This window comes from Penicillium verrucosum (assembly GCF_028828655.1).
Source record: "Penicillium verrucosum strain IBT 35672 chromosome Unknown utg000001l_segment0_segment0, whole genome shotgun sequence".
Taxonomy (NCBI): Eukaryota; Fungi; Ascomycota; class Eurotiomycetes; order Eurotiales; family Aspergillaceae; genus Penicillium; species Penicillium verrucosum.
The window spans coordinates 12,490,592-12,514,423 of NW_026643210.1; the positions used below are offsets into that span (position 1 = coordinate 12,490,592).

Sequence of the window (23,832 nt, forward strand, 5' to 3'; positions counted from 1 at the left end):
CAAAAGAGCCCCCAAGGCTCTGGATGTAATGACTGCGGTCTATTTACCGCCAGAATACCAACCCCCAAAACATTTCATTCGTTTTGTTCACAGGGCATCATAGGACTGCCATTGATACAGGGCCCTCAACACAGCGATACCACCAGACTGTGTTTCAACTGTGCGGCCTCGGCCACGATCGTTGTAGTCATTCGACGTGAAGCCCCCGGTCGAGGACTTGGGGTCATATTCAGCGTTGCGGTAGTCAACAGCACCATCCGGAATATTGCTGCTATCCACGGCCTCGTTGGCATCCAGCTGATGATATGAACGGCCCCACCAGGTACCAAACTTGCCATCGCTGTCACGAGTCATCAGAGCGGCTTGAGCATTGTGTTCAATCCAGGGACCATAGGTGCGACAACGCTTCATATGCTGCTCATAGACTTCGGCCCAGTCGTCATCTGCTGTATTTCTGCGGATCGCGTCCGCCAGGAACTGCTTCTCTTGCGGCTGAAGAGGTCGACAGAATCCCGAAAGGTGGTGGAAAAAGATCCCTTTGAAGGTCTGTCCATCCTGGGAGCAGACTCCGCGAGAATCACATGCGTCCTCGAGCACACCTCCGCGACCAAGTCCCTTCCACTGCTGGCTAGAGGTATGTGGCCATCCGGTAGCCTGCAGTACTTGCTGAACAAGGTCGTGACCATCGCGCAAATAGACTTGCGAATTTGTGGCCAGCCAGAGTCCTCTCAGCCCGCTGAGAATGACTCCCTGGTTGTAGGTGTAGACCATAGAGTTGAGCACGTCACATTGTCGTGAGCCGGGATTTGATGCGCTTTGCCAGCCACTGATGTGGAAACCATCTGCATATAAACCGCCCATCCCAGTCATATTAGAGTCCTTGAGCCATTTATACCCGTTAATTGCAGCTTGCAGATGAAGAGGATCGTGCGGCTTCTTCCGTGCGGGTTGTGTGCCTTGTGAGTCGATAAGGAATGGCGCATCAATGGAATCCCCCGGGAAGTACAAGTACATCTCGATGCTTGCAGAGATATAGAGCTCGTTGGTAATCGCATTCTTGTACGGCATCAAATATGGGCTCCATATCATGCCGCCACTGCAGAGGGTCTTGTCCCAACCGGCGGAGGCGAGCTCATAAAATATACGTGCTCTGTGCGCGGCAGAAGTCTGGAACTGGGTACCATACCAAACTTCCCCAGAACTGTCGTTTGAGGGGGCATAGTGAAGGTCTGAGTGAAGATTTTGGAACTTGATATTTTCCAACCACCCTAGCACGACCCATAGCATGTCATCGTAGGCCTGATTTCTGACACTAAAAGAGTTCTCGCCAAAGTAGAACGCGGAAGTATGGCTGAAAAACCGATTGACGGTATTCTCAAGCCTGAAGAAGGATAATCCTTCCAATTCATCCGTGTCGGGGATACCAAGCGGACCTGAGGTTAGAGACGAGAGCGCAGCCGAAACGTGTGTGCCCAACACCGCCGCAGTCCAATCAATGCTAGTCGGCCACGTGCCCTGCCACAGCACAAAGTACCTGTCTTGCATCACCTGCAGGGCGGCGATAAGATCCTGCAAGGTATTCAGAATGGGGTTGTGGATCGACCCTTCCGGCGCTGATTCGACACCCCCGAAGACAGTCTCCCCGAGGGATCACCAATTGTATTGGAAACCGAAGGTTGTGCTAAAACTTCCTGAGATGGATACGCCAGCGCATTGGCCACAGCTAAAGATGATAGGAAGCAAAACATAAGAATACCGTATAGAGATCGTGATACCCCCTTGGGGGTAAAAGGTGTGTGTTGGGGAGCCATTCTGCCTCAGGAAATATATCCTGCCAGAATCAGATCCCCAGACACAGGATTTCCAAGTCAGTCTATAAGGATGGAGAGTAAGGAGTGGCAATGACGACTAAAAAAAAGAAGAACAGCGATAACCTCATGCGCCATGCGGGGAAAATGGGGGGGCCGTCCCCAGGGTCTGAGGGTTAAGATTAGTCACCAGACCCGCTGCTCATGTGCACTTGAGCAGGTGAGCACATCCACATTGTATGTGGCATAGGAGCCTTATTACCACCCCATAAAAGCATCGAAGTCTTCTGACCCTACGATACTAACTCTAGAGTCCAAGAGTCCAAGAATCATTTATCAACTCTACTCTGATGGCTGTCGTGTGATGCGGATCCAATGTAAGTATACTACATGGTAACTACACTACTGAGCACTGATGTACCTTTTTTTTATTTTGTCTTGAACTGATTCGTAAGACAGATGAACGTGATGAAAGGTCACTTGTAACTAAGGAAAACCATTCTTCATATGTACATTACTCCCAGAGGCTGAGCTTGGAGGTCCGAGGTTGTCTTTGTTGACGAGATGCTCATACACCAATTTTCAATTTTCATCAAAGGGCATTTGATCTGAGTCCAAGTCAGCATGATTCTAGTGAAAGACTAAGAACAGATTTCCATACCATTATGGCAATCTATCGTGGCGCCGACATGTACCTCTCATGTGTATGTACTTTGTGCACACCCACACTTGGCCTGTAGACCCATACAGGTTCGACTGAAGCGAGGCCATGTCGGCGGATACTAGATGATATGTCTATTATTTGTAGACAACTTCTGGCAGAAAGGGCGGGCAAAGGTTCAGGTGAAACAGCGGGAGGCATTGAAAAAAAGAAAAGCGAGAAAAGCGAAGCCCAGGTATCAAATGGAAGATCACCAGCAACGTATGCTGGCTAAGTTTTATCGTTCCCATCCACTAAGAAAGCTTAGTCCCGGTCGCCGCCAGCTTCGGGGCTGCGACTCCGGTTGGGGCTTCTGCTGCGATTCCGAGTAGCCCGGCCCTTTGGTCCTCCATTCTTGTTCTTGCCTGATGGGGGCGGGCGGACAAAAGCATAGTCGACATGAAGGGTCTGTTCGAGGAGCTTATAACCGTTAAGGTTCTGGATAGCTTCACAGGCTTCGGGGAGAGTGGAGTATTCGATCAATGCGTAGCCCTACCGGAATAGTGATGTTAGCAATCGTTTCATTGGATGTGAGTCGACAAGAGTTCCCATATTTCAGAGGTAGTTGTGACATTGAGGATACGCACCTTGACATAACCCGTTCGCCGATCAAGGTTCAAGCTGAAGTTCTTGATCTCACCGTACTCCGCAAAGAGCTCAGTGACATCTTCCTCCGATGATTCTTCGTGGATATTAGATACGATGATAATCCATCCTTCGATGCTGCGCACGGCGACCGCGTTCCCTTGGGTGCGTGGCTCAAAACTGCGGTCCGACTGCTCGGGAGCCTCGTCGTCGTGTGCGACAGGAGGGTCAATTTCCATCTCGTTCGACATATTGTAAAGTTGGAGAGCAAGAATACTGGTGCGACTGTGCTGATATGATGTTGGGAAGTTTAGTCTGCACGTTTATAGTGGTCAATGAATCTGGTGTCTGTATCGCGATCTGAAGTCTGCAGAAGGCGGAGGGCGGTATAATTGAGCAACCTCCTCCGTCAAGAGAAGCTTTCGATCACATGACCAACACCTGCCCTTTCTAGCTCGGTGCTTCTAATAGAATTGTAGATAAATATGTAAATGATATTTCTTAAATTCCCGAGTCTAATTCAAGCAAAAAAAAAAAAAAAAAAAAAAAAAAAAAGCTACGTAGTATAATAATATTGGATAAAGCGAGTTATGGTCTTAAATCTCTGCCAGGAACTTGATATGGCTACCCATATTCATCTAGAACTAAACACTACCTTTCCACATACATAGTCGACTAGTGGGTGATTGATATTGTCCCTTTCTGCTTTGACGGCTTGTAGCCTCTTTCTTTTCTTCCAAAGCCGGATGATTGTAGACTCAAATAATTATCAACTATGTGTTTGGATGCAAAAGTGTCAAGGGAGTGGGGATTTGTATTCGCTACCCTGTCTGTTATGTCTCTCAGAAAGTAGAAAACAGAGATTGACTGCGCTTGCTCATATGAAGAGGCATCAAAGTTAAAGAGAAAAAAAAAAAGTAGAAAAGATAAACGGTTGGTTCAAATACAGGGTTGTCGAATGACAGGGGAAAAAAAAGAAAAAGAAACACCAATTCTAATGTTGGACCAACACGAGATCAGGTTGCACGGTTAATACAGTGGATATAAAGTAGCTTAACGACGGTTGTTGCCCATGCCGAGGATCTGGACCATGCGGATGAAGATGTTGATGAAGTCCAACTCGAGGCTGACGCACTCGTTGACCACATCACGCTTGATCAAGCCGCGCTCGGCAAGACGAGCATGGTGCAGAATCTTCTGCACGTCATAAAGAGTGAAACCACCGAAGACAGCAAGACCACCGTACAGCCAGAGGCGCTCAGACCACATCAGAGTGCGAACAGCAGTAGCGGGGAGGACCATGGGGGCGAGGCCAGAGAGAGCAACGATGGTCACACCAGCAAGAAGGGGACCACCCAGGTAGAGGTACTTCTCTTGCTTGGCAGTGGCACCGACAAAGGCGATTGAGCCCATCATGCCAACAGTGTAAAGGCCAGCACGAGCAAGAATGGCGGGATTCATGAACATCAAGGGGGACAGAAGAGCAGCCTGGGTAAGGTTGAAGACGGTCCAGCAGCCATACTTCATGACGTAGCTAATTGAAAAGTTAGCTCATTTTGTTTTCTTAGGAAACCAAAAAAAAAGAGGCAAAAGACTTACTTATCCGGGGAAGTGTAGAAAGTGCCGTACATGGAGCCGATGCTGCCAACGAGACCGACACCCATGACGAGCCACGGGTTCATGGCCATGAGACGATAAGACCAGCCACTCATGTGGAGGGCGCGAGCAGCAACACCAATGATACCGATACCGAGACCAGTGTGCATAAAGGTTTCGTTCAAGAAGCTCCGCTCGTAAGCGGGCATACCGCCGTCCTCTCTCGTTTCACGGTTGAAGATGAAGTTGGTTGCCAGAACAGTGCCACCAACAATGGCAGCGCCATACAGCAGTTTCTGGGTCATGGTGCCACCCTGTGCAGGGTTGAAGCTCTGTTGCATGTATGTACGACGGAAGGCATTTTGGAAGTTCTGTCGGGACTTGGCGAAGATCGAGGACGAAACGCCCTGAGGCTTTGTTGCTTGGGTGGGCTTGATGGGAGAATTGTGAATGAATCGGGCGGTGTTTGTGAGCTTAGGGACCTGGCGAAGCGCCGAGGATACAGCGAACGGGCGCCGTAGGAAGAAAGCCATGTTTGTGATGGGGAGTGTCGAAAGTCAAGAAGAATGAGATGTTTAAATGTCGGACCCACGGGTGATTATAGAGGGGATTACTCATGTTCCGCCTTCCGCCTGCGACCGCTTAAGTCCGGAAAATTCCAGAATGAGTCACGTGAATCAAGAAGTGGGATGGGTTTGTAGACTCACAGTGGACTCAATAGTGAACTTCAAGGCTCACTTCAATTTCTTTTATTAGATCGGCCTGATTACAAATACGTCATCTTCTTTTGGATTCGTTTTTAGTTCGATTTCAGTCATGGCCTCAAGTCTAGAGACGATTAGCCTGCCACATCTACCATTGATCCCCGTGCATGTTGCTCTATATCGCGATGTTCAAAATGCTGCCTCTCTGAAAGGTCAACTTCTGGCCGGTCAAAAAGAATTCGAGTATGCATTTATTGATGCAAGCATGGTACGTTGGGTTGTCCTCGAGAATTAAGAAAAAGAACTAGTCCACTAACGCTAAGCGACAGGTTCTGTCAAGGGCTCACGCCACGGCTGCAGTATTCAGAGCAGTTAATGATTACATGCACAATCGACTGAAGTCTCATAATGTGCATTCCGAGATCGTGTTCTCATTGAACCCTACAAATAATGTGGGTTGCCAATTATAGGAATTAGCTGCAATTTTGCCACTAAAGCCGGGGCTAACACGGACTTAGATCACCGAATCGTTCCGTAGGTTCGGTATTGCCGATTCGACCAAAGACCTGTTGGTGATCAAGGTCTCTGTCTCTCCGGAGATAACACATGAATCCGTTGCGGCCCACTTGGACAGTTCGGTTCAAGGAACACCAGTGCCTCTCAATGACCAGACGCTCTCCGAAATCTCTGATATCAACAAGATCAAGAAAGCATACAAGCTGGGGGCCCTGCCTTCACCAACGGCCAAGGAGAATGATGAGGCTAAGCAACGACTCGAAAATTCCTTGTTGAGTGCAATCGCCTTGAGGGGATCATGAGCAATTTCTTATATCAAGCAACAAATTCACCGTGCCCAGAATTCCTGAAATTTGCTCTGGGAAAGGCATTCATTCTCTAAGCTCGCGCTGTTGCTCTCTAGTGTGGGATATATTGAGCTACATTGGTTTCGACTTGAGAATATGCCCATCATCAATCACAAGCAGATCACCATGGTTTTTCTGAGGTCTACTATTCCTCGGTCCCAAGATTGAGCAAAGAACACTCCGTATCTCTTTTTCGAGACAGTGCACGAAGCCAAGATAATGATGAATTGAATTAATTATTCCAGAGGCGCAAGGCATGTCTTTTTAGTTCGACGCCTCTGATACTGTCTATTTGTCTAGTGTTATACAGGGCAATAAAAAAGACAGTCATTCGAATGGAGAATTAGTTAACCCCATAAATCATTCAGTGTAAATGTATTTAATATAAATTCACTTTGTTGGAGTTGAATGCAGTTGGCTACCCGGCCGAACTATGTAGTCAAACAGCAATGCGATAAGTTTGCCAAGACCGCGGCTGATCGACCGTTTTACATCGCAACATTGAACTTGGTTCTCCAAACCGCTCCTTCCTCAGCATACCCAACTTGCATACACTTTATACTGTCTTCCCTTCGGTTCAAACGTTGCCTAGGAGATGTCCGATATAGTAAGCTTAAGTAGTACACGCGATTCGCCCTGATCAATCAAGCAAACACCCAGAGACGCGACTCGGCACGATGGCCAGCATTGCAGATGTAATCATTCTATCGTCCTCTCCAAATCCACCGCGGTCGCCAAGGCTGGGTAGGCATGATGCAAAGCCGGTATCTCACGTCTTGCCACGAAGTGCAACGCCACCGCCAATACGTTCGACATCCGATTTGGCTCAATCTCATACACGTTCCCGTTTTTTTCCCACTCCAATTGCGAGCACCAAGTGTCCTGAGGACGCGACGAAGCCTAAAAAGCGATTGACAAAGAAGGATCCTACTTCAAGCACCAGCAACCAACCCGTACCGAGCAAACCGCGGCGGAAGGCGAAGAAAGCCGTCGATGGGCTAAAAGCAATTGCGCCTGGGGACCCCCAGCCAGAGACTGTTGGCGCAAAAATTGACGCAGTGAAACCGACCAAAGGGCGTCCTCGAAAGAATGCCAAGAGCAACGGTGCAGGGAATATGACTCTGGCCGGGAAAGTCACGAAGACAAGCGGCGATCCACCAGCAAAGAAATCCAGCACAGGTGGGAAGAAGACGGTTGCTACAAAAGTATCTCCTTCGGAGGATGTGTCCGGGAAATCTACTCCCAAGGAAACCAATGCCTTAGGAAAGGATGAGGTGTTGCATCTGGACGAGGCAGTAAGAAGAAGGATGGACTGGACACCACCAAGGGAGACTGCTTGCGATTATGAGGAAATCGCTACTGTGAACGATGGTGGAAGCCAGGATAAAGATCGTGATCCGAACCTTGCACGTGGGTTTGGCAAGCTGTTATCCGATTATAATTACTCTGGGTTAGCTTTGAATCCCCGCGACCTTGTGCATAATGCAAATGGCGGAGGACCAACAAAGCGTCGACGGATAGAGCTGGTCAATCCTGAAATCCAAGCATTATCCAATGGAAGGTGCTCTGATTCAACTGATCAGACATCTGCTGAAGGAGAGAACTCAGGAAAGCCCAAAAGAACTGCCAAGGGTAAACCTAAGAGGTTTACCACCTTAACGGCGCGCATGACTGCGCAATATTCAACAAATGACGTAGAAGAGGATGATCTGGTGATTGATTGCCTTCCGGGCATCAGAACGACAAAAGGAAAACGAAAAACGGCCAAAGAGACAGAGAAACAGTCTCCGTTCACTGTACTTTCCCCGGAAGCGGCTGTCGAATTTCTGAATGATCAAGATCTTGTATTTGGCACCTGCAGTCAGTTGGAAAGAGATGATTCGCCGCAGACTCTACGAGAAACTCAGCAAGCCATCCGCGCCTCCGAAGGTCTTTCGCATCCAGAGGGAACGCGCGATAAGGACCATAGGCCGATCCAAGAATCATCTACCCGTTCTGTATCAAGGTTGGCAGGCACCAGGAATCTGTGGTGTGTTGGCGCCAGAGACACCGAAGGATCTTTGATTCAACCAGAAACACTAAGCGTGGTTGACTTGACGGATGGTGGAGAACCTACTGCAAAAAAGAGTCATGACAGCGCGGAACAAGCAACCCCAAAGCCTCTTCAGAAGGACTGGCTTGACCTTGAATTCGCAGACATAGATTCACCACCAGAAAAGAGACCATCGTCGCTACCATTGACCGAAAAGGGCTTGGATTCAGACACGCAGGTTCAAACTCCAGCTCCGGTTCCGGCAGCTGCAGCTACGACCATGACCAAGGGCAAAACTGCGAAGCCTGCAAAAGAAGCCAATAATACCCCGACTGAAGCGGTTTGCTCCCAACCAACTGCCTCCCAGGCGCCCTCAATGCCACAATATACGGGATTTACAGACGCCGAATTGTCTAAACAGATCTCCACTTATGGCTTCAAGGCAATCAGGGGCCGCAAGAAGATGATTGATCTCCTTCAACAATGTTGGGAATCGAAGCATGGTAGCAATGCTACCTCTGACAGCCAGCCTATATACCAAACCGAGCAACACAAAGAACCTGCATCTAAAGTGGACAATGTCCCCAAGCCCACCGGAGCTGCGAAGAAGAAGGCGACAGCGAAGTCTAAATCTGGATCTACAAAGAACCGAAAATCACTTGATGGGACAAAATCAACTTCTGCCTCGCGAACCAATCTCCAGACAAGCCCAACGAAAACCTTGACGGGGAAGCCTATTACCGGAACCTCTACATCATTCATTGATGTAGAAGAGATCCAAGACTCGGAGGAGGAAATCATCCCCTCTCCAAGTCAAGTACAAAAGCACTATTCCGATATCTATTCAAAAGCCAAGACAGGCAGCCAGGTGCACCACTCCTTGGATATCCACACAAAAACACCACCACCAAGTCCGACCAAGCAGAAGGTTGCTTCCTCTAAGATTTCAGTCAAAAGACCATTATCCTCTGCATCCACCACAGCCACCCACACAGCAGAATCCTCTAAAGAAATCAGTCTGGCCGAAATATCTGCAAATATCACTCAAGCTGTTCGCGTCCAGCCTCGGCTCTCGCCACTGTCATCATCGTGCGGTAGCCGTAGTCGACCGACATGGCATGAAAAGATCCTCATGTACGACCCTATTGTTCTAGAAGATTTCACAGCATGGCTGAATATCGAGGGGCTTGGACTTGTGGGCGAGGATCGTGAGGTTGGCACTGTGTCTGTCAGGGAATGGTGTGAAAGCAAAGGAATTTGTTGTTGTTGGAAAAGGAATGCCAGTTGGTAAAAGAGCGAGTGCATTGCATTTCTATTTTGGATACTTGGTGCGCCAATTGGGATTACATGCTCCCACTACATATACCCATTGATATGTCCTTTTGGACAGGCTGCTTTTCTCCATCTACTGTAAAAGAAATCTCACCGTTTACTTGGCTGAAGACGAAAGTCCACTATGCGAACAACAAATCTTGCCACCATGTGCCATTCCCATTTTCTGGATCATACGCTCCATCTCGGACAGAACAGGACGGGCTCAAATAGGAAACCAAACCCATGAGGCATGATGAATAGTCTAGAATACAGCACTGGCGGAAAAGGCATCACAATCACAGTAGGCTATGGTGATGATGTCTAAGGTCGAGGTCCGGCTGGCAATTGAGTTAGCACTAAACCCCAAGATAAAGAATCGGAACGTGGATATTTCAATGCAGTATGCAGGTTTCAGAGGAGAGGAGAATGTAGATATACCTCGTAGTGATCCGTGAGACTGTCTCTGTAGGAACTGTTCAGACAGTTCTGAAGCTGTGCGATCTGCTCCTTCAGGTCCTCGGTCTGCCTCTTGAGATCATCGATAAGAGCTCGCATTCGTCCAGCCTCACCACGCACCCAGGTCTCGCCGGTGACACGATCAGTGACTTTGCATGGGATGTTGAGGGCAAGGCAACAGACGCAGCCTGCAGGTTCGGGGGTGCACTTCATCTTCTTGAGCTAGATATCAATTCAAATGCGTCAGTATAGTGTACTTAGTCAAAAGGCAACGTGATATCGGAATATGATAGACATACCTTGCAACGATCACAGGCTTGGCCGACACGATGTTGGGACTTCGTGACTTTGGCTCGCACCATGGCCGACCAGTCGGGCTCTGGGTCATAGCGGCTGCGGCGATTCTTCTTGATCTTCGGGACATTCTCGCTAGGAGCGTCGTTGACGGGGTTGTCGTCGGGGATTGTAAAGTCTGGAGTATCCATGATGGAATTGGATGGTCTTCTTCCTGGAAATGATGGTTAAATTGCTTCCCATCTTGTCTTCTTATGCAAAGCACCGAAGAAACAGATTGAGTCTATGTCTGGGACCTTGGAAAACTTGCCTTTCATTTTCCAGGCTAGTTCCAAACGGGAGTCACTGTTCTTGTGTTTTTTTTTCTTTTTATCTATCCAGAGGAAACGGTCTGATTCAGATCTCATTCTGTACACAAAACACAAAGCCTTTGTCTTTGGTAAATTCCTTTTATATCGCTTCGCTGTCTCAGTGGAGCGTATACCAAATGATCAGACTGTGTCGCCCTACCTTTGTTGGGTGTAGATATTCTCACTCAGAGTCTCTGAACCAAGGACAGGGCCATTGTTGTATACTCTTGGATATTTTGCACGTGGCATATGTCCTCATTGTTCTAAGAAATGTCTTAGCCTTCCGACCTTTTATTTTCTTTGCCTCTCCCAATGATAGTTGTTTATCTTTTTGTTATTCTTTCAATGGCCATACACCTTGTCTGAGAGGAAGTGGAACCTATCTCTCAGATCCCACGTGAACGAGAAATTGATTCTTCGCATTAGGTATAACCTTTGAAATAAAATAGAAACATGGGCCTTCAGGAATGAGAGCTTTAGAAATTCGATGGCTAATTGCATGATTACGAGTATTACCTGCATTCGCATAATAAATTCTACATATGTAGATGCTAGTGTTACCTTTTTAGGAAATGACCCATAGGTCAACTTGATATCCAAAAATATGTAGCTGCTTGTAGATAATATAAAACATAAACCTGAAAGCAAAAGCTTCAACAGAGCTCAATCTAATTTATAAATACTACTTCAAAAAACTTAATAGCCTTAGTTATCTTGGAATATAGAGAATCCACAACCGGATGCCTACCATAACGAGCTATCATCTTCTTTGGCATCTCATCTTTGAGGAATCTACAATCATGTCAACTATTTTCCTTCATCACATACAACAGTTATAGTTATTTCTCGTCATCCAACTACTCCAATCGATTTACCGCGCTGACGTCAACCTCACGTGAGGAGGACACGCGGCCCAAGCTCATGTGGATCGCCGATAACAAACTCCCCCAGTCACTCCAACAGCGCCAATATACCTTCTTCACTCATTGCATCTCCCTGCAGGTTAATCTCATTGGAGGGACGTACATACACAGAAAATAAGTCCTTTCTCTTTTCAATCTATTCGACACCACTTGATTCTTCCATTTCGCCAGATACTTGGCGCCGACCTTAAATGGTGATAGCTTGACAAGTGTCCACACGCCCGGCGTCTCCAACTCACTGCTTCATTGTTCGATCACACCCCTACAGCCATGGTGACCTGGAATTTCTTTCGTATAATTGGAGATCTGTCTCATGCAGGCTCAATATGTGTCCTACTCTGGGCTATCCACAAGAATAAGAGCGCCGAGGGTTCGTGCACCCTTGTATCAATCCGATTACCTAGGTATCCTGCAGAGCTTACTGACACGGGCATTTGATTTAGGTATCTCACTCCTCACGCAGCTTCTTTACGGCGTCGTCTTCATATTTCGCTATCTTGACCTACTTGATCCCCACACATACAAGAGCGGCACGTGGCACGGCATTTGGAATGTCTGCTTCAAGCTCTTCTATCTCCTCTCGTCCTCATACCTGATTTTCTTGATGATGAAAATATACCCGCGGACGAGAGAGAGGGAGCGAGCTTGGAAACTCGGTTTGTGGTCTGTGGCTGGGTCCGTTGTTTTGGCACCTATCTCGATCTGGCTTCTCGACGCCGAGCCTTACAATTCATGGTTCCTTGAGGTAAGCCGGAAAAGCTCAAGTATTCATATCCGCAACTCAACTGATCCAACCATTTAGTTTTGCTGGACTTTCTCTATTATTCTTGAGTCTGTCTGTGTTTTGCCGCAGCTCCTTCTCCTTCGCCAGACCACTGTCCCGACGGTGATCGACTCATATTACCTGCTTGCTTTGGGCTCCTACAGAGCATTCTACATCCTCAATTGGATAATCCGCATCTTCAACAAGGAGCCCTTCAATGATTGGATCGCGGTTGTGTTTGGCATTGTACAGACTGCCTTTTATGTCGACTTTGCATGGGTATACTATTCGCGCCAGCGGGTCAAGCTTCGCAATGGCGGTGTCGTCGACTCCGAGGACTATGGGAATAGTTGGCTGGTGAATCGTGTGGTGAATTTCCGGGCATCGCGAGTCTCTACAGACGAAGAACAACACCTTCGAGATGAGGAGGAAGGAGTGGATGGTCAATCGAACCACAACCGGTGGGGCGCTCGTGGTATTTCCATCGCAGCTGATGATACCCTGGAAACCAACGGTCACAATAAGGGACATCCTCATGGTGATAGTTTGGATGGGTTTTCGGGAGACGAGGACGAAATTGAAGATCACCGGGTGAGCAATCCCCGTTAAGTGATGATTTGCCAGGGGCAAATTTCGGTCACAGCATGGCCTCAATGTATGTCTTGGTTGGATGTTGTGCAGAGCCTTGAGCTCTAAATGGGTTACACGGGAAGATCCGCTGCCATTCTACATAGTTTGGTCATCTCCCGGAGTTTTGATACCCACCTTTTTATTTCGGGATACTTTTTGTGATATAAATTGGAAATGAGAACATGTAGCATTCCGTGCTCTGGCCCCAAATTTATGGGGGCCATTTTTGCTCAGCCTACACCGTTTCATGAAGCTATCCGGGGGTTATTTGGTGTCATTTGATGTCACTAGTAGCCCGCTATGGATCCTAGTTTACCTTTAGTCTCTACGTCTATAGTTAGTAGTCCTGTCCTACCTTGATTCAGTCCACATGTATGGAAACAAACCTATGGTTAACTAACTAACTGGTTCTACATATCAGTTGTTTGGGGGCTTTTTTTTCCTTAGCGGCCGCTTTTATGGAGGCACTCTCCTCTGGGTTAGCCCCGAGAGTATTACATTACTGGGCTGTCTATTGATCTCGGAGCTACCCAAAGGAGAATCCGGCCCCCACAAAGTACGTCTCTTGAACAGAGCATCACATAGTTAAGGTACTCCGTAATGTCAGAAATAATAGAAGTCCCCATATAAGGGCAGCGAAATAGCCAATAATACATGTAGTTAATACGGGTAGTCTACATAGTGCTCCCGAAAAGGAACGTTGATTTTCAGAGCCTCCCGAGTTAATTTCGATTCATATCTGGAGTTACAATGTAGTTCGAGAGGTCCTTAATAGAATTGAGGATATTGTGTTACAGATGATTTGATGAGTACTTAATGTAAACTTAATAATATTTCTCACGGTATCTAACCTCAGAGCTGAATTGGGGGCCAAATACACTATCCAGAAGAACTATCCTTCTTCAAGGTTGGTTCAACACTATCCAAGATTGGTGGGAGCAATCAACTCACATGCAATGTTTGTTTGTTTTTTTTTGTTTTGTTTTTTTTGTTTCTTCTCTAGAATTGTGGTGTGCAGATCTATCAAAAAGAAAATGGGCGTATTATTTCAGGTCCAGACACGCCTGGCTTTTTCCTTGGGCGCTTAGAAGAACGACGTGGCTTGGAGAGCCTGACCGAGTTGCCCCCCGGAAGCAAACGACCGCTGGAAATGTGGAGAATTTGAGATCTATGTTGTAATAGGAAGGAGAAGAAAAGAAAATAATTTTTTTTCTTCTCGATCCATACAGAAGCAATAAATAAAATATATATACAAAGAAAGTTCCAAGGTTGTTCTGCACCTTCGAAGATGATCGAGGTTTACTGGGTGTCTGCATCAGCGCTTAACCAGCGGTCATGAATTCTCCGTGGACAAAGCCACCAAGCGGCTCGTGGGGTCTTTCTCAGCCTCAGAAGAATTTTAGATCATCTATGGCCAGTCGAGAGGCGCCCGTCTTGAACAACGCCTCTGCATGGAGAATGTGAGAATGCATGGAGGATCGTGATCCCTCCCTCTTTCCCACAACCGGTGTGTTGGAATTTAGGGTCAAATTTGAGGGGTTTTTCTTTTCTTCTTTTGTTTTCTTGTTTTCTTGTTTTCTTGTTTTCTTCTCGTGGGGGCTGCCAAAATGAAACAATTTTAGAGTAGGGTAGGCTGTCAACGAGGCTGACTTTTGTAGAACATCTTTTTAAGAGATGGGGCCATAACTATCGGCTTTGGGGGCAGTTGAATGTTTTTATGTCTTAACTGAAAGAAACTAAAAAATGAAAGATCTATTTTATAATTGATGGACTTAGTATGGACATGGATATTATGGATATTATGGTTTTAATGGAGGGTCCATAATCCACTGGATCTCTATCCAAAAGCTCTAAGCGCTACGCTTTGTCTCTTTTGTGGAGGATCATCCACAACCCTAAGCAACACACGTTTTCTTTTACCTTTTCTACCTTTTCTACCTTTTTCTACTTTTTATTCGGCTTTTTCGGCTTTTTCCTTTGGCCCGTTGTAGTGGGTCTGAATTCATAGATTCACTTTAATTCCTATTCACCATGCAGAGTCTGAGCCCCCCGGTCAGGGATGGGGGCGGAATATGGATATCAACATTGGACTATTGAGTCCGCAGCGCTTAAATATAGGCTCTCGTCGAGTCTTCATGGGTCTACCTACGTTCTAATGCGGCACAGCACTCGTCGGCGGTACTGATCTCTGTTTTGGTGCCCTCTGAGCCTATGGTTAATACCTCGACTGATTGTTCACATCTTGCCTCACGAGGCATCCCGGTGCTGGCTGTGATATCTCTCGAAGTGGAGGACAGTCGGACTTGTGCATCTTGCTTGCTTTTAAATCTTCCCCTCTTTTTCTTGCTCGCATGAATCTTATAAGATCCGCTACCGTCGATGCTTGGGAAGGAGAATCTTTCTTTTCAACATTCGGAGCGAAAAGACCTTGTTGATATACACATACCCTAAAGACCATCAGCCGCCTGCAGTCCCACATCTTCCCCTACCTCGAGTTTCATATCGAGTTTCACATTCTGCTGCTTCGGCGTTTATTCTCCCCATCCAGACAACGCAGTGGGCTGTGAATCACCCCGTGTTTTATCTGACGCTTGAGTTGCAACCAGTCGACGTTATGTCTAATCGCTCGGATATTCCCTGCACCGAAGACATGTCAGAGTACTATGAAGGCATCCCAGCCCATTGGCCGACAATTCCAGCGGTATGCATCTATGCACCTTTGAAACAGGACATTGTGTACTTCCACAACATGAACTGACCCCGTATGCGATCTAGACCCCGTTCATAGGAGTCACCACCAGCCCTTACTGCACAGGGTCTCTAGCTTCAAACAACCTCCTGACGCCAGTCAGTCTTCCGGATAGCTCGTTTCGTACCAGCCCAGCAATCAGTCACCACTCACAGGGCTACTCCACACATGAATACCAATATAGCGTCAATGATCCTCTCTCAGCCCCACTGGGTCTCGGTATATCTGCGCCATTCCCGAGCAATTTCCCCCAGTCTTCAGCTCCAGATCCTGCCTACCTGTATGCTCCGGACCCAAGTGGTCTCCAGCATGGCGTGACACAATCTCCTAGCCAGTCGCCACAGGGTCCACCACCAGCCAAGCGCGCCAGACTTCCGTCCTCGGAGGCGCCCTCGCGCGAGCAGTCAAGCAACACGCCAGTCAGCATCGCTCCTAACCCAGAAGGCGTTATCCGAATGCAGCAAGATCGCCAGCACGTCCAGCCAACTTCACACATCCTCCCCAAGATCCGGGCCCCAGGCCGCGGGCGACGCGACCCCCAAGGAGAAGATGAAGACGCATTTGTAGAAGAACTGCGAGATAGACACACGGCCTGGAAGGTCGTGCGTCAGGAATTCCAGGAGAGATTTAAAAAAGATGCCTCCGAGGCCCGCCTGCAGATGCGTCTTCATCGCCGCCTCCGAGAGCGAATGGTGCGCTGGGAAGAATCAGATGTGAGTATGTACCCTTATGTACCTTTCCCCCAACCCCGGCAACACATAGTATAAACAAGCCGTGTGAGTTGGAGTATATGTGGAACAGTCCATGCTAATCGGTGACTCTGTTAGATCAAACTCCTAATCGACGCCCATGGGATCTGGGCAAGAGATAAATTCCATTACCTTTCAGACAAGGTGAGATTTCCTATGCCCATAAGATATAGGAAGCGTTCTAATGTGTCTTTTGATCTTCTTTTTTAGATGAAAGAACTTGGAGGTACTAGACTGTACTCGCCCGATCAATGCAGAACTCAACTTCGACTTCTAGACGCGAAAAAACAACATCGTGATCGTGACAGTGAATCGCCATCTGCTATGTCTGACCCTGCTCCTATGACACCCACTGTGTCTCGAAAACGAGTTCGAGCTCAGTCCTTGGAGTTGGATTTTGACGAAGAAGCGACCTTTTAGATTCATGAGCCGTACTTTTTTTTCTTTTTTTTTTTTCTGATTTTCGTTCTTCTCTTTTTATTTTCATATTTCTTATTGCCCACTCATTTTCATTCCGGATCTCTTCTTTTCTTTTGCTATGGTCTCTTTCTTTCTTTTCTTCCCATTCTGAGATCAATCTTGTTGACTCTTTACTCCGACTCTTTCTCCCATTATTGTCATGATCATCTAGCCTTGGATTTGATAGGACTATGTTTGCGGAGCTGGACGATATCGCTTGCTATTACACCATTCTCTATATATTTTATTCTTATCTTTCTTCTTAAACTTCATTTTTCATACACATTCTAGGGACGAGCTCTTTAAGACTTCAAAATCAATAGGAAGGAATGGGAGGAAGAGCGTACACAAAATAATAAGATGGGCGATAGATAGTAAAGATCAGAAAAAGAGTGGGCTAGGCCCATACTCTACTGGCCAATGGACACAACACATTGAAGTAGCCGTATCAATCAGCTTGGCACCTTGGTGCACTAAGATATCCTACTACTCAGCCAATGTGGGGGTGTCCTTGCTAGTAATCTTGCGAGTGGAACGGGGGTAGAAGTAATCAAGGGTACACTTAGGGCTACGGTTGAGCTCTCTAGGGTAAATGCGGAGTAGGTTCCAGGCGATATCCGGAGACTCGTAAGCAGACTGGCTGATGAAAGTCTGTTTGAACTTCTGGAGGAACTCCAGACAAAGCTTGTCTTCGGCAGAAAGGGGCCTTCATGAATAATCGGGAAGTCTTCGTGTTAACATCCATGGCAGTGAAGACAATCACAAAGTCATCGCCGTGAGCATCCCGGATGTTCTTAGTAACCAAACTCGCTTGTCCAGTACTAGTTATAACCTAAGTATATTAAGTAGTTCGGTCCTTGGATTTGGTTTAAAAGTCCAAAGGACATTTTTTAGAGTTGTTCTAACGTATGTTTTATTTATACTAGCAATAAGCTCGATATAGGAAGTCTAGAATTTTGTTTATATCAAGCTTAATTTGATAGCGAAACCTTTCCAATTCGTTAAAGCAGGGTGATGCAAGTCATATTTACCTCCAGCGACCCTGGGCAGTATCTTTTTCGCATTGATAATATGCCACACTAGGAAGAATCCAGCACATCTGATCCTCTGAATGCATTATCCTCTTAACTGGAGATACTCGATCATTTCCGCCTTGATATCTCGCAGTTAATTGACAACGCCGGGAATTCAGTAGCCATGGTCGGCTAGGGCATTGGCGATCTTTTCAATTATCACCAATGGGAGATTGACAGGGGGATAGACTGTTTGTGTGACAAATAAAATACTGGGAGAATTCTGCGAGGCTAGGCTTGAATATATACACGCCTTGGATGAACCCCGCGCGGTATTAAGACAAAAAGGAAAAGCTGATAGGGTCATCCAGACCCTCCAGACCGTCTACCCCATACCGTACATGCCTTCAACAACGACCTGCATGGAGGCACAGAGAGGGGAAATGGTACCCCGGTGGCTTTACTCCGTACACGAAACCGTCTTGTGGCTGATCTAGCCCGCCAAGTCTCGGGTTGGACGGAGACTCCTACGTCTTGTCAATTGAATGATGGTGATTGCGGGATGAGTTCCCCGGGGGCTACTGGATGACTTTGTAATAATTAGGCCCTCGGGCGCGTCGTTGACTCGCATTGGGCGTGTCTTGTCATCCTCGCACGGTGTTGTGAGATCTCGCCGGGTCACCGGATTCTGGAACAGGCCACTCGCGGGTCTCTTCGGCCCAAATGTCTCATGGAATCTGTCGGACGTGATTATCTTTGCTTCTGCATCTTGACGTTGGTCGAATTGGATCACAGGACGAGTCATCAAATTGTACCAGGGCCCCTGTCTGGGCATCGGTTCCTAGGCCAGAGAAGAACGGGTTGTGGAATGCACCGGAGGGGAGTGGTTGGAGGCGTATTTGAATTGACACTGACTTTTAATTTGATTGCATTGAATAGACTTATATTTTGATATAAGGAGGAAGATACATAATAAGGGAGATAAATTTAAGAGTGACAGATATAGAGGTTAATAGAGGGGGGTTACAAGTAGAGCAAACCGACCTTGGAAGGTTAGAATGGGGGATCTTCTAAAGAAAATCCAAACATTTCACGTTTAAACCAGTTAATCAATATAAACCTTTTAAAATACTTTAAACTAGATAATCAAACACTTTTTAAACTATCTCAATATATAAAATAGGATAAACAGGATATAAAGAAATATAAAAACATATCTATCTTGTTTATTGTTTGTTACTTTGGTTGTTGTGATATGAGGTGACTCCATCCCCGCTCTCTGCCTTTCCTCACAACTTCCTCTCTCCTCTTCCTCCTTTCTCTTCTCTTTGTAACCTTGTCTCTCTCTCTCTCACTCACATACTCTCTCTCACACATTCTCTTTCTCACTATTGTGCTTTTTAAAGTCTCTACTTCTTTTTTTCCCCCTTTGCTTGGGGGTTCCTCTCCTCAACCTTGTCTTCCCCTCAAAGTACAACCCCATCATCCTTCCAGCCTCATGTTCTCCCCGTATTCGGAAGAATTCGAGGTCCCCGAATCAACGCTTCGACCATGCGATTTTGACCTGTGAGCATTCCCTTTACAGATAAGAGTTAAAAAAACACTCCGGTCGGAGTCTGGACTTCCCTGTGTCGCGATCTATACCTTCCTATTGTTCCTGTTACCTTTGGTCAATCTGGTTCTGCCTGGGATGCGCCTGTGTCATCGTCTTTAGTGTAACGCTTCCCGAGAGTTGACCAAGGCGCGCCAGTACCAGATCCTGCTAACCCCTCTACACGGCCTTTTTGTATGTACAGATGAATCGGCACAGTGTGATTGAAAACCGCGTGTGTCTTTCACCATGTCGTAAGTTCCTTCGTCTATGATCTCCGTCCGGCCTCCAGCTGTGGGAGGGAGACTGGGTTGGAATTCAACTGCACTGGGTCGCGTTCTTATTACATTGCTTCATCTCATCTTATGTTTCTTCTATTCTCTGACTATCTGCCCGATTAGTTCCCCCCGACATCTAAGCGCCTCAAGACGTCGGCAACTACCAGCGCACCCCCGCATATGCTTGCCCAACAACAGATCCATCCATTTCATCGCGTCCCAACCTTCGAAGGCATCCCAATTCCGACTGCTCCTATACCCCAACAAAACCCCGGTGCATCGCGCAAACGTCCTCCTTCTCCGACAGGATCGTCAGCCATGATGGCAACCCCAGGGAATCCTGCGGGTGGGATTGATGACCCCGGCGCCATTCCTACGGTCGAGTCTACGCCCAAGAAAAAGGGACGCACGAATACCCCATGGACCGCAGAGGAGGAGCAACGACTTAAAACAATGCGCGACGCCGGGCGTAGTTGGAGTGAAATCGCCAAGGTGCGCGCGCGGGGCTTTTTTTTTTTTTTTAATTGGCTCAAACTATGGGTTGCTGACCTGGGCTTTTTTTTTTCTAACCTGTCGCAGACTTTCCCAACCCGAACCGAGGGCAGTGTCAAGAAGCATTGGTACAAGGTACGCAATATCAGACGAATTTGGTAATACCACGTCTCGTCTTACTGACACCTTACGCAGGACATGCACTACGCGGAATTTGCCGAAGATGAGGTATGATCCCGATTTTTTTTTCTTTTAATGTCCGTTGTCGCATCCGCCTCTGATGTCGCACACAGTCTGTGAAGCTCCGTGAGGCGATCAAGGAGTACGAGGCGAATAAGTGGAAGGTGATTGGTCAGAAAGTGGGAAAGCCTGCCAAAGTGAGTATCAGAATTTCCTATTTCCTCCCTGTCGTGGTGCATCTCATCTAATCTTGATACTTTTTTTTTGATAGGCCTGCGAACAGTATGCCAAGGAGCATTTCAAGAACGTCTGACCACGACGCCTCTGACGAAGTGACGATATCGATATCTTTTTCTTAGCATCTTTTTTATGAATTTGGCATTCTCTCCTCCGGATTTCCTGCAATTCCAGAGCGATGCCAGTTTCATCGGTGGCCGCTGGAGGTCACTGATTTTACCAGGCAGATGGAGTTGGTGTGATCTGGATCTCTTTTTATTTCAATCTTATTCTTGAATTTCCTTGATATGCGCCATGAACACCTGCGCATCTTGTTTTTTTTTTTTTTGCGATCATGTTTTTTTTCCCTCCAAGGCGTTGTGTTGTCTGTTTTCATATGATAAGCGCTGTTTTTCTTTTGGCGCTTTTTGTGTCCATCAATACCATATGATTCCCACTGGTTCCAGTATGAGGAAATTGCATAAGCAAAAATCAGAAACCGATTGTGTTAGTAGTATATACTACATATCTATAACTAGTTAATTGACTAGTATACCTACATAGTACTATATAGTTACGATGTAGTAAGGTGGAGGCGGAAAAGCCAAATGGGACGATCTTATTTTTTTTCCCCGCGGCAATCAAATCTTCCCCCATTTTTTCCCCCACGGGCAATTGATCACTTTTCACTTTGGTTACTTGCTATTACTTGTCAGCATCATTCTGGACTTTTGAAAAAGAAAAAAAAAAAAAAAGAACAACTGATTTCAAAGGTAACCTAAACCCTGTGTGATTGCCTGATCAAGTCCGCTGGCGCTACAGTGTATTCATAGTGACTTTTCTCAGAAGGTAACACAACCCTGTGACAAGGGACGGCTACCATGAAGACGAGTAGTCTGGTATTCTCTCACGATCAAGGTATCTAGGACAAACCTCCTGCATGAAGACCGGTGTTCGACTATTGTCGTTCTGAGAATATACGGTTAAACTTGATCTGGGTAATTCCAGCGAAAGGACTCAATGCGCTTTTTCTCTCCGGAAAATAGGTATGATACTGACACAATCGCAGCATGGCTTCGGAAAATGAAATCACCGCCCTAGCGGTGAACTCCAACAAGGAAGACCTGACGAGATTCGCACCTGAAACCCCCGGCGTGGCCAACAAGGATGAGGGACTCTACGCCGAGACCACGACCAATCGCCACAATCCCATCGGATCACGATTGAGTTCCGTCATTAGACATTTTGAGAACCAGCTCATCGAGTATAACCTGGAAGCGCGTGGTATCGAACGAGTCGCTGCGGATGAGCGCATGAAGCGCCACACCTGGATGTCGTATCTGCAAGTCTTCTTGCTTTGGATCTCCATCAACCTTGCACCCAATAACATTACCCTCGGGATGTTAGGGCCTGCCGTGTATGGTCTCAGCTTCCGGGACTCGGCACTTTGTGCTGTCTTTGGTGCCTTGGTTGGTTCCATCGTCTCCTCTTGGATGGCTACGTGGGGACCTGTTTCCGGGATCCGGACATTGGTGCGTACCACGTATTGAATATGCTGGATGTTGGACTATTATCTGATTGGGAGGGGGCTAATTGTTGACAGGCTTTTGGAAGGTATTCGATGGGTTGGTGGCCTAGCAAGATCATTGTTCTTTTGAACCTTATCCAGATGATTGGATATGGTTTGATCGATTGCGTCGTTGGCGGACAAATCTTGTCTGCTGTCTCCCCTGGTGGCATGTCCGTAGCTGTCGGTAGGTGATTCTTAAGCCTCATACATTAATAGTGGTGCTAACCTTGATATTATAGGCATCGTTATCATCGCGGTTATCAGCTGGGCTGTGGCAACATTCGGCATCCAAGTCTTCCACTACTATGAACGGTTAGTTTGAGAGAGATTATTGCCACGAGGGACAGTATCACTGACAGGCCTCATATTAGATTCGCCTTTTTGCCCCAAGTAATTGTGGTCTCCATCCTTTTCGGAGTGTCATCCGTGAAATTTGACTTGTCAACCACCTCTGTCGGTGATCTCCGGACAGTAGCTGGCAATAGGTGAGTCTACATCTTAGATGTAAGAATTGAAGTCCAGCTTTTCTAACATTGTTCTAGGTTATCCTTCTTCTCCATCTGTCTGAGCGCCGCAGTTACCTACGCCCCACTAGCGGCCGACTTCTTCGTCTACTACCCCGAAAACACCTCTCGGGTGAAACTCTTCAGCCTAAGCCTGTCAGGCCTCCTCGTCTCCTTCACAATGGCCCTAGTCTGCGGTGTCGGGCTAGCCTCGGGCATCTCCACACACCCAGAGTACTCCGCCGCCTACGAGCAAGGCCAAGGAGCACTAATCGTCGAAGGATTCGGCCCGCTCCACGGCTTCGGCAAATTCTGCTCCGTGATATGTGCCCTAGGCCTGATCGCCAATACCGTCGCACCCACTTACTCCGCCGGCATCGACTTCCAGATCCTCGGCCGCTACGCCGAGGCAGTACCACGCGTGATCTGGAATACCGTTGCTGTCATTATCTATACCGTCTGCGCGCTCGTTGGCCGCAGTAACCTCTCTGAGATCTTCACCAATTTCCTCGCGTTGATGGGCTACTGGGTTGTCATCTGGATTGCCATTGTCCTCGAGGAGCGATTCATCTTCCGTCTCCGCACCGGGTACAACTGGGGTATCTGGCGGGATCCGTCCAAGCTTCCCATTGGCATCGCGGCGTTCACTGCCTTTGTTGTTGGCTGGGTGGGCGCTGTATTGTGTATGGCGCAGGTGTGGTACATCGGACCCATTGCCAAGTTGGTCGGTGAATATGGTGCTGATGTAAGTTTGAATCCTGCTTTCCATCGAACTATGTGTCTTGGATTCTAACTAATTATCGCTAGATGGGTATTTATGTCGGGTTCTGTTGGACTGCGCTTGTTTACCCTCCTCTCAGATTCGTCGAACTTCGTTTCGTGGGTCGGTAGGCATTGGCTGATGTCCAAGCATATGAACATGGCTTTGCACGTCTCATTGCATATTTATCCCCGAGTGTTGATACACATATACATTAGATCGAAAGTGATGTATGTACGTACATATGTATAGAC

The 23,832-nt window shown here is 47.2% G+C and overlaps 10 protein-coding genes across 10 annotated transcripts; 6 read left to right on the top strand and 4 right to left on the bottom strand.

Moving 5' to 3' along the window:
* Window positions 1–87: 87 nt before the first annotated feature.
* On the bottom strand, window positions 88–1,811 carry N7516_004598 (putative glycosyl hydrolase; the record flags this gene model as incomplete). Its single annotated transcript, XM_057217318.1, has 2 exons — window positions 88–1,638; window positions 1,671–1,811. 2 exons carry the CDS (start codon window positions 1,809–1,811, stop codon window positions 88–90), a joined length of 1,692 nt encoding a protein of 563 aa, XP_057079201.1.
* A 937-nt stretch (window positions 1,812–2,748) lies between these two features.
* On the bottom strand, window positions 2,749–3,344 carry N7516_004599 (RBM8 family RNA-binding protein; the record flags this gene model as incomplete). The annotated part of the gene is made up of 2 exons (XM_057217319.1): window positions 2,749–3,000; window positions 3,096–3,344. 2 exons carry the CDS (start codon window positions 3,342–3,344, stop codon window positions 2,773–2,775), a joined length of 477 nt encoding a protein of 158 aa, XP_057079202.1. The 3' UTR covers window positions 2,749–2,772.
* Window positions 3,345–4,104: 760 nt separating this feature from the next.
* On the bottom strand, window positions 4,105–5,222 carry N7516_004600 (Bax Inhibitor family protein; the record flags this gene model as incomplete). Its single annotated transcript, XM_057217320.1, has 2 exons — window positions 4,105–4,627; window positions 4,693–5,222. 2 exons carry the CDS (start codon window positions 5,220–5,222, stop codon window positions 4,147–4,149), a joined length of 1,011 nt encoding a protein of 336 aa, XP_057079203.1. The 3' UTR covers window positions 4,105–4,146.
* Window positions 5,223–5,505: 283 nt separating this feature from the next.
* On the top strand, window positions 5,506–6,211 carry N7516_004601 (EKC/KEOPS complex subunit CGI121/TPRKB; the record flags this gene model as incomplete). Its single annotated transcript, XM_057217321.1, has 3 exons — window positions 5,506–5,661; window positions 5,723–5,845; window positions 5,912–6,211. The coding sequence occupies 3 exons, from the start codon at window positions 5,506–5,508 to the stop codon at window positions 6,209–6,211; spliced, it is 579 nt and encodes a 192-aa protein (XP_057079204.1).
* A 722-nt stretch (window positions 6,212–6,933) lies between these two features.
* Window positions 6,934–9,579, top strand: slx4 (the record flags this gene model as incomplete). The annotated part of the gene is made up of 1 exon (XM_057217322.1): window positions 6,934–9,579. The coding sequence occupies one exon, from the start codon at window positions 6,934–6,936 to the stop codon at window positions 9,577–9,579; it is 2,646 nt and encodes an 881-aa protein (XP_057079205.1).
* Window positions 9,580–9,898: 319 nt separating this feature from the next.
* On the bottom strand, window positions 9,899–10,543 carry N7516_004603 (putative C6 finger domain protein; the record flags this gene model as incomplete). The annotated part of the gene is made up of 3 exons (XM_057217323.1): window positions 9,899–9,940; window positions 10,041–10,280; window positions 10,358–10,543. The coding sequence occupies 3 exons, from the start codon at window positions 10,541–10,543 to the stop codon at window positions 9,899–9,901; spliced, it is 468 nt and encodes a 155-aa protein (XP_057079206.1).
* Window positions 10,544–11,895: 1,352 nt separating this feature from the next.
* Window positions 11,896–12,997, top strand: N7516_004604 (ER lumen protein-retaining receptor; the record flags this gene model as incomplete). The annotated part of the gene is made up of 3 exons (XM_057217324.1): window positions 11,896–11,995; window positions 12,069–12,370; window positions 12,428–12,997. The coding sequence occupies 3 exons, from the start codon at window positions 11,896–11,898 to the stop codon at window positions 12,995–12,997; spliced, it is 972 nt and encodes a 323-aa protein (XP_057079207.1).
* Window positions 12,998–15,632: 2,635 nt separating this feature from the next.
* Window positions 15,633–16,936, top strand: N7516_004605 (uncharacterized protein; the record flags this gene model as incomplete). The annotated part of the gene is made up of 4 exons (XM_057217325.1): window positions 15,633–15,719; window positions 15,794–16,480; window positions 16,595–16,660; window positions 16,727–16,936. 4 exons carry the CDS (start codon window positions 15,633–15,635, stop codon window positions 16,934–16,936), a joined length of 1,050 nt encoding a protein of 349 aa, XP_057079208.1.
* Window positions 16,937–20,037: 3,101 nt separating this feature from the next.
* N7516_004606 (SANT/Myb-like DNA-binding domain-containing protein) lies at window positions 20,038–20,842 on the top strand (the record flags this gene model as incomplete). The annotated part of the gene is made up of 5 exons (XM_057217326.1): window positions 20,038–20,349; window positions 20,437–20,484; window positions 20,545–20,577; window positions 20,643–20,726; window positions 20,801–20,842. 5 exons carry the CDS (start codon window positions 20,038–20,040, stop codon window positions 20,840–20,842), a joined length of 519 nt encoding a protein of 172 aa, XP_057079209.1.
* Window positions 20,843–21,815: 973 nt separating this feature from the next.
* N7516_004607 (purine-cytosine permease family protein) lies at window positions 21,816–23,709 on the top strand (the record flags this gene model as incomplete). The annotated part of the gene is made up of 6 exons (XM_057217327.1): window positions 21,816–22,277; window positions 22,349–22,499; window positions 22,555–22,627; window positions 22,687–22,800; window positions 22,858–23,563; window positions 23,626–23,709. The coding sequence occupies 6 exons, from the start codon at window positions 21,816–21,818 to the stop codon at window positions 23,707–23,709; spliced, it is 1,590 nt and encodes a 529-aa protein (XP_057079210.1).
* Window positions 23,710–23,832: the final 123 nt, after the last annotated feature.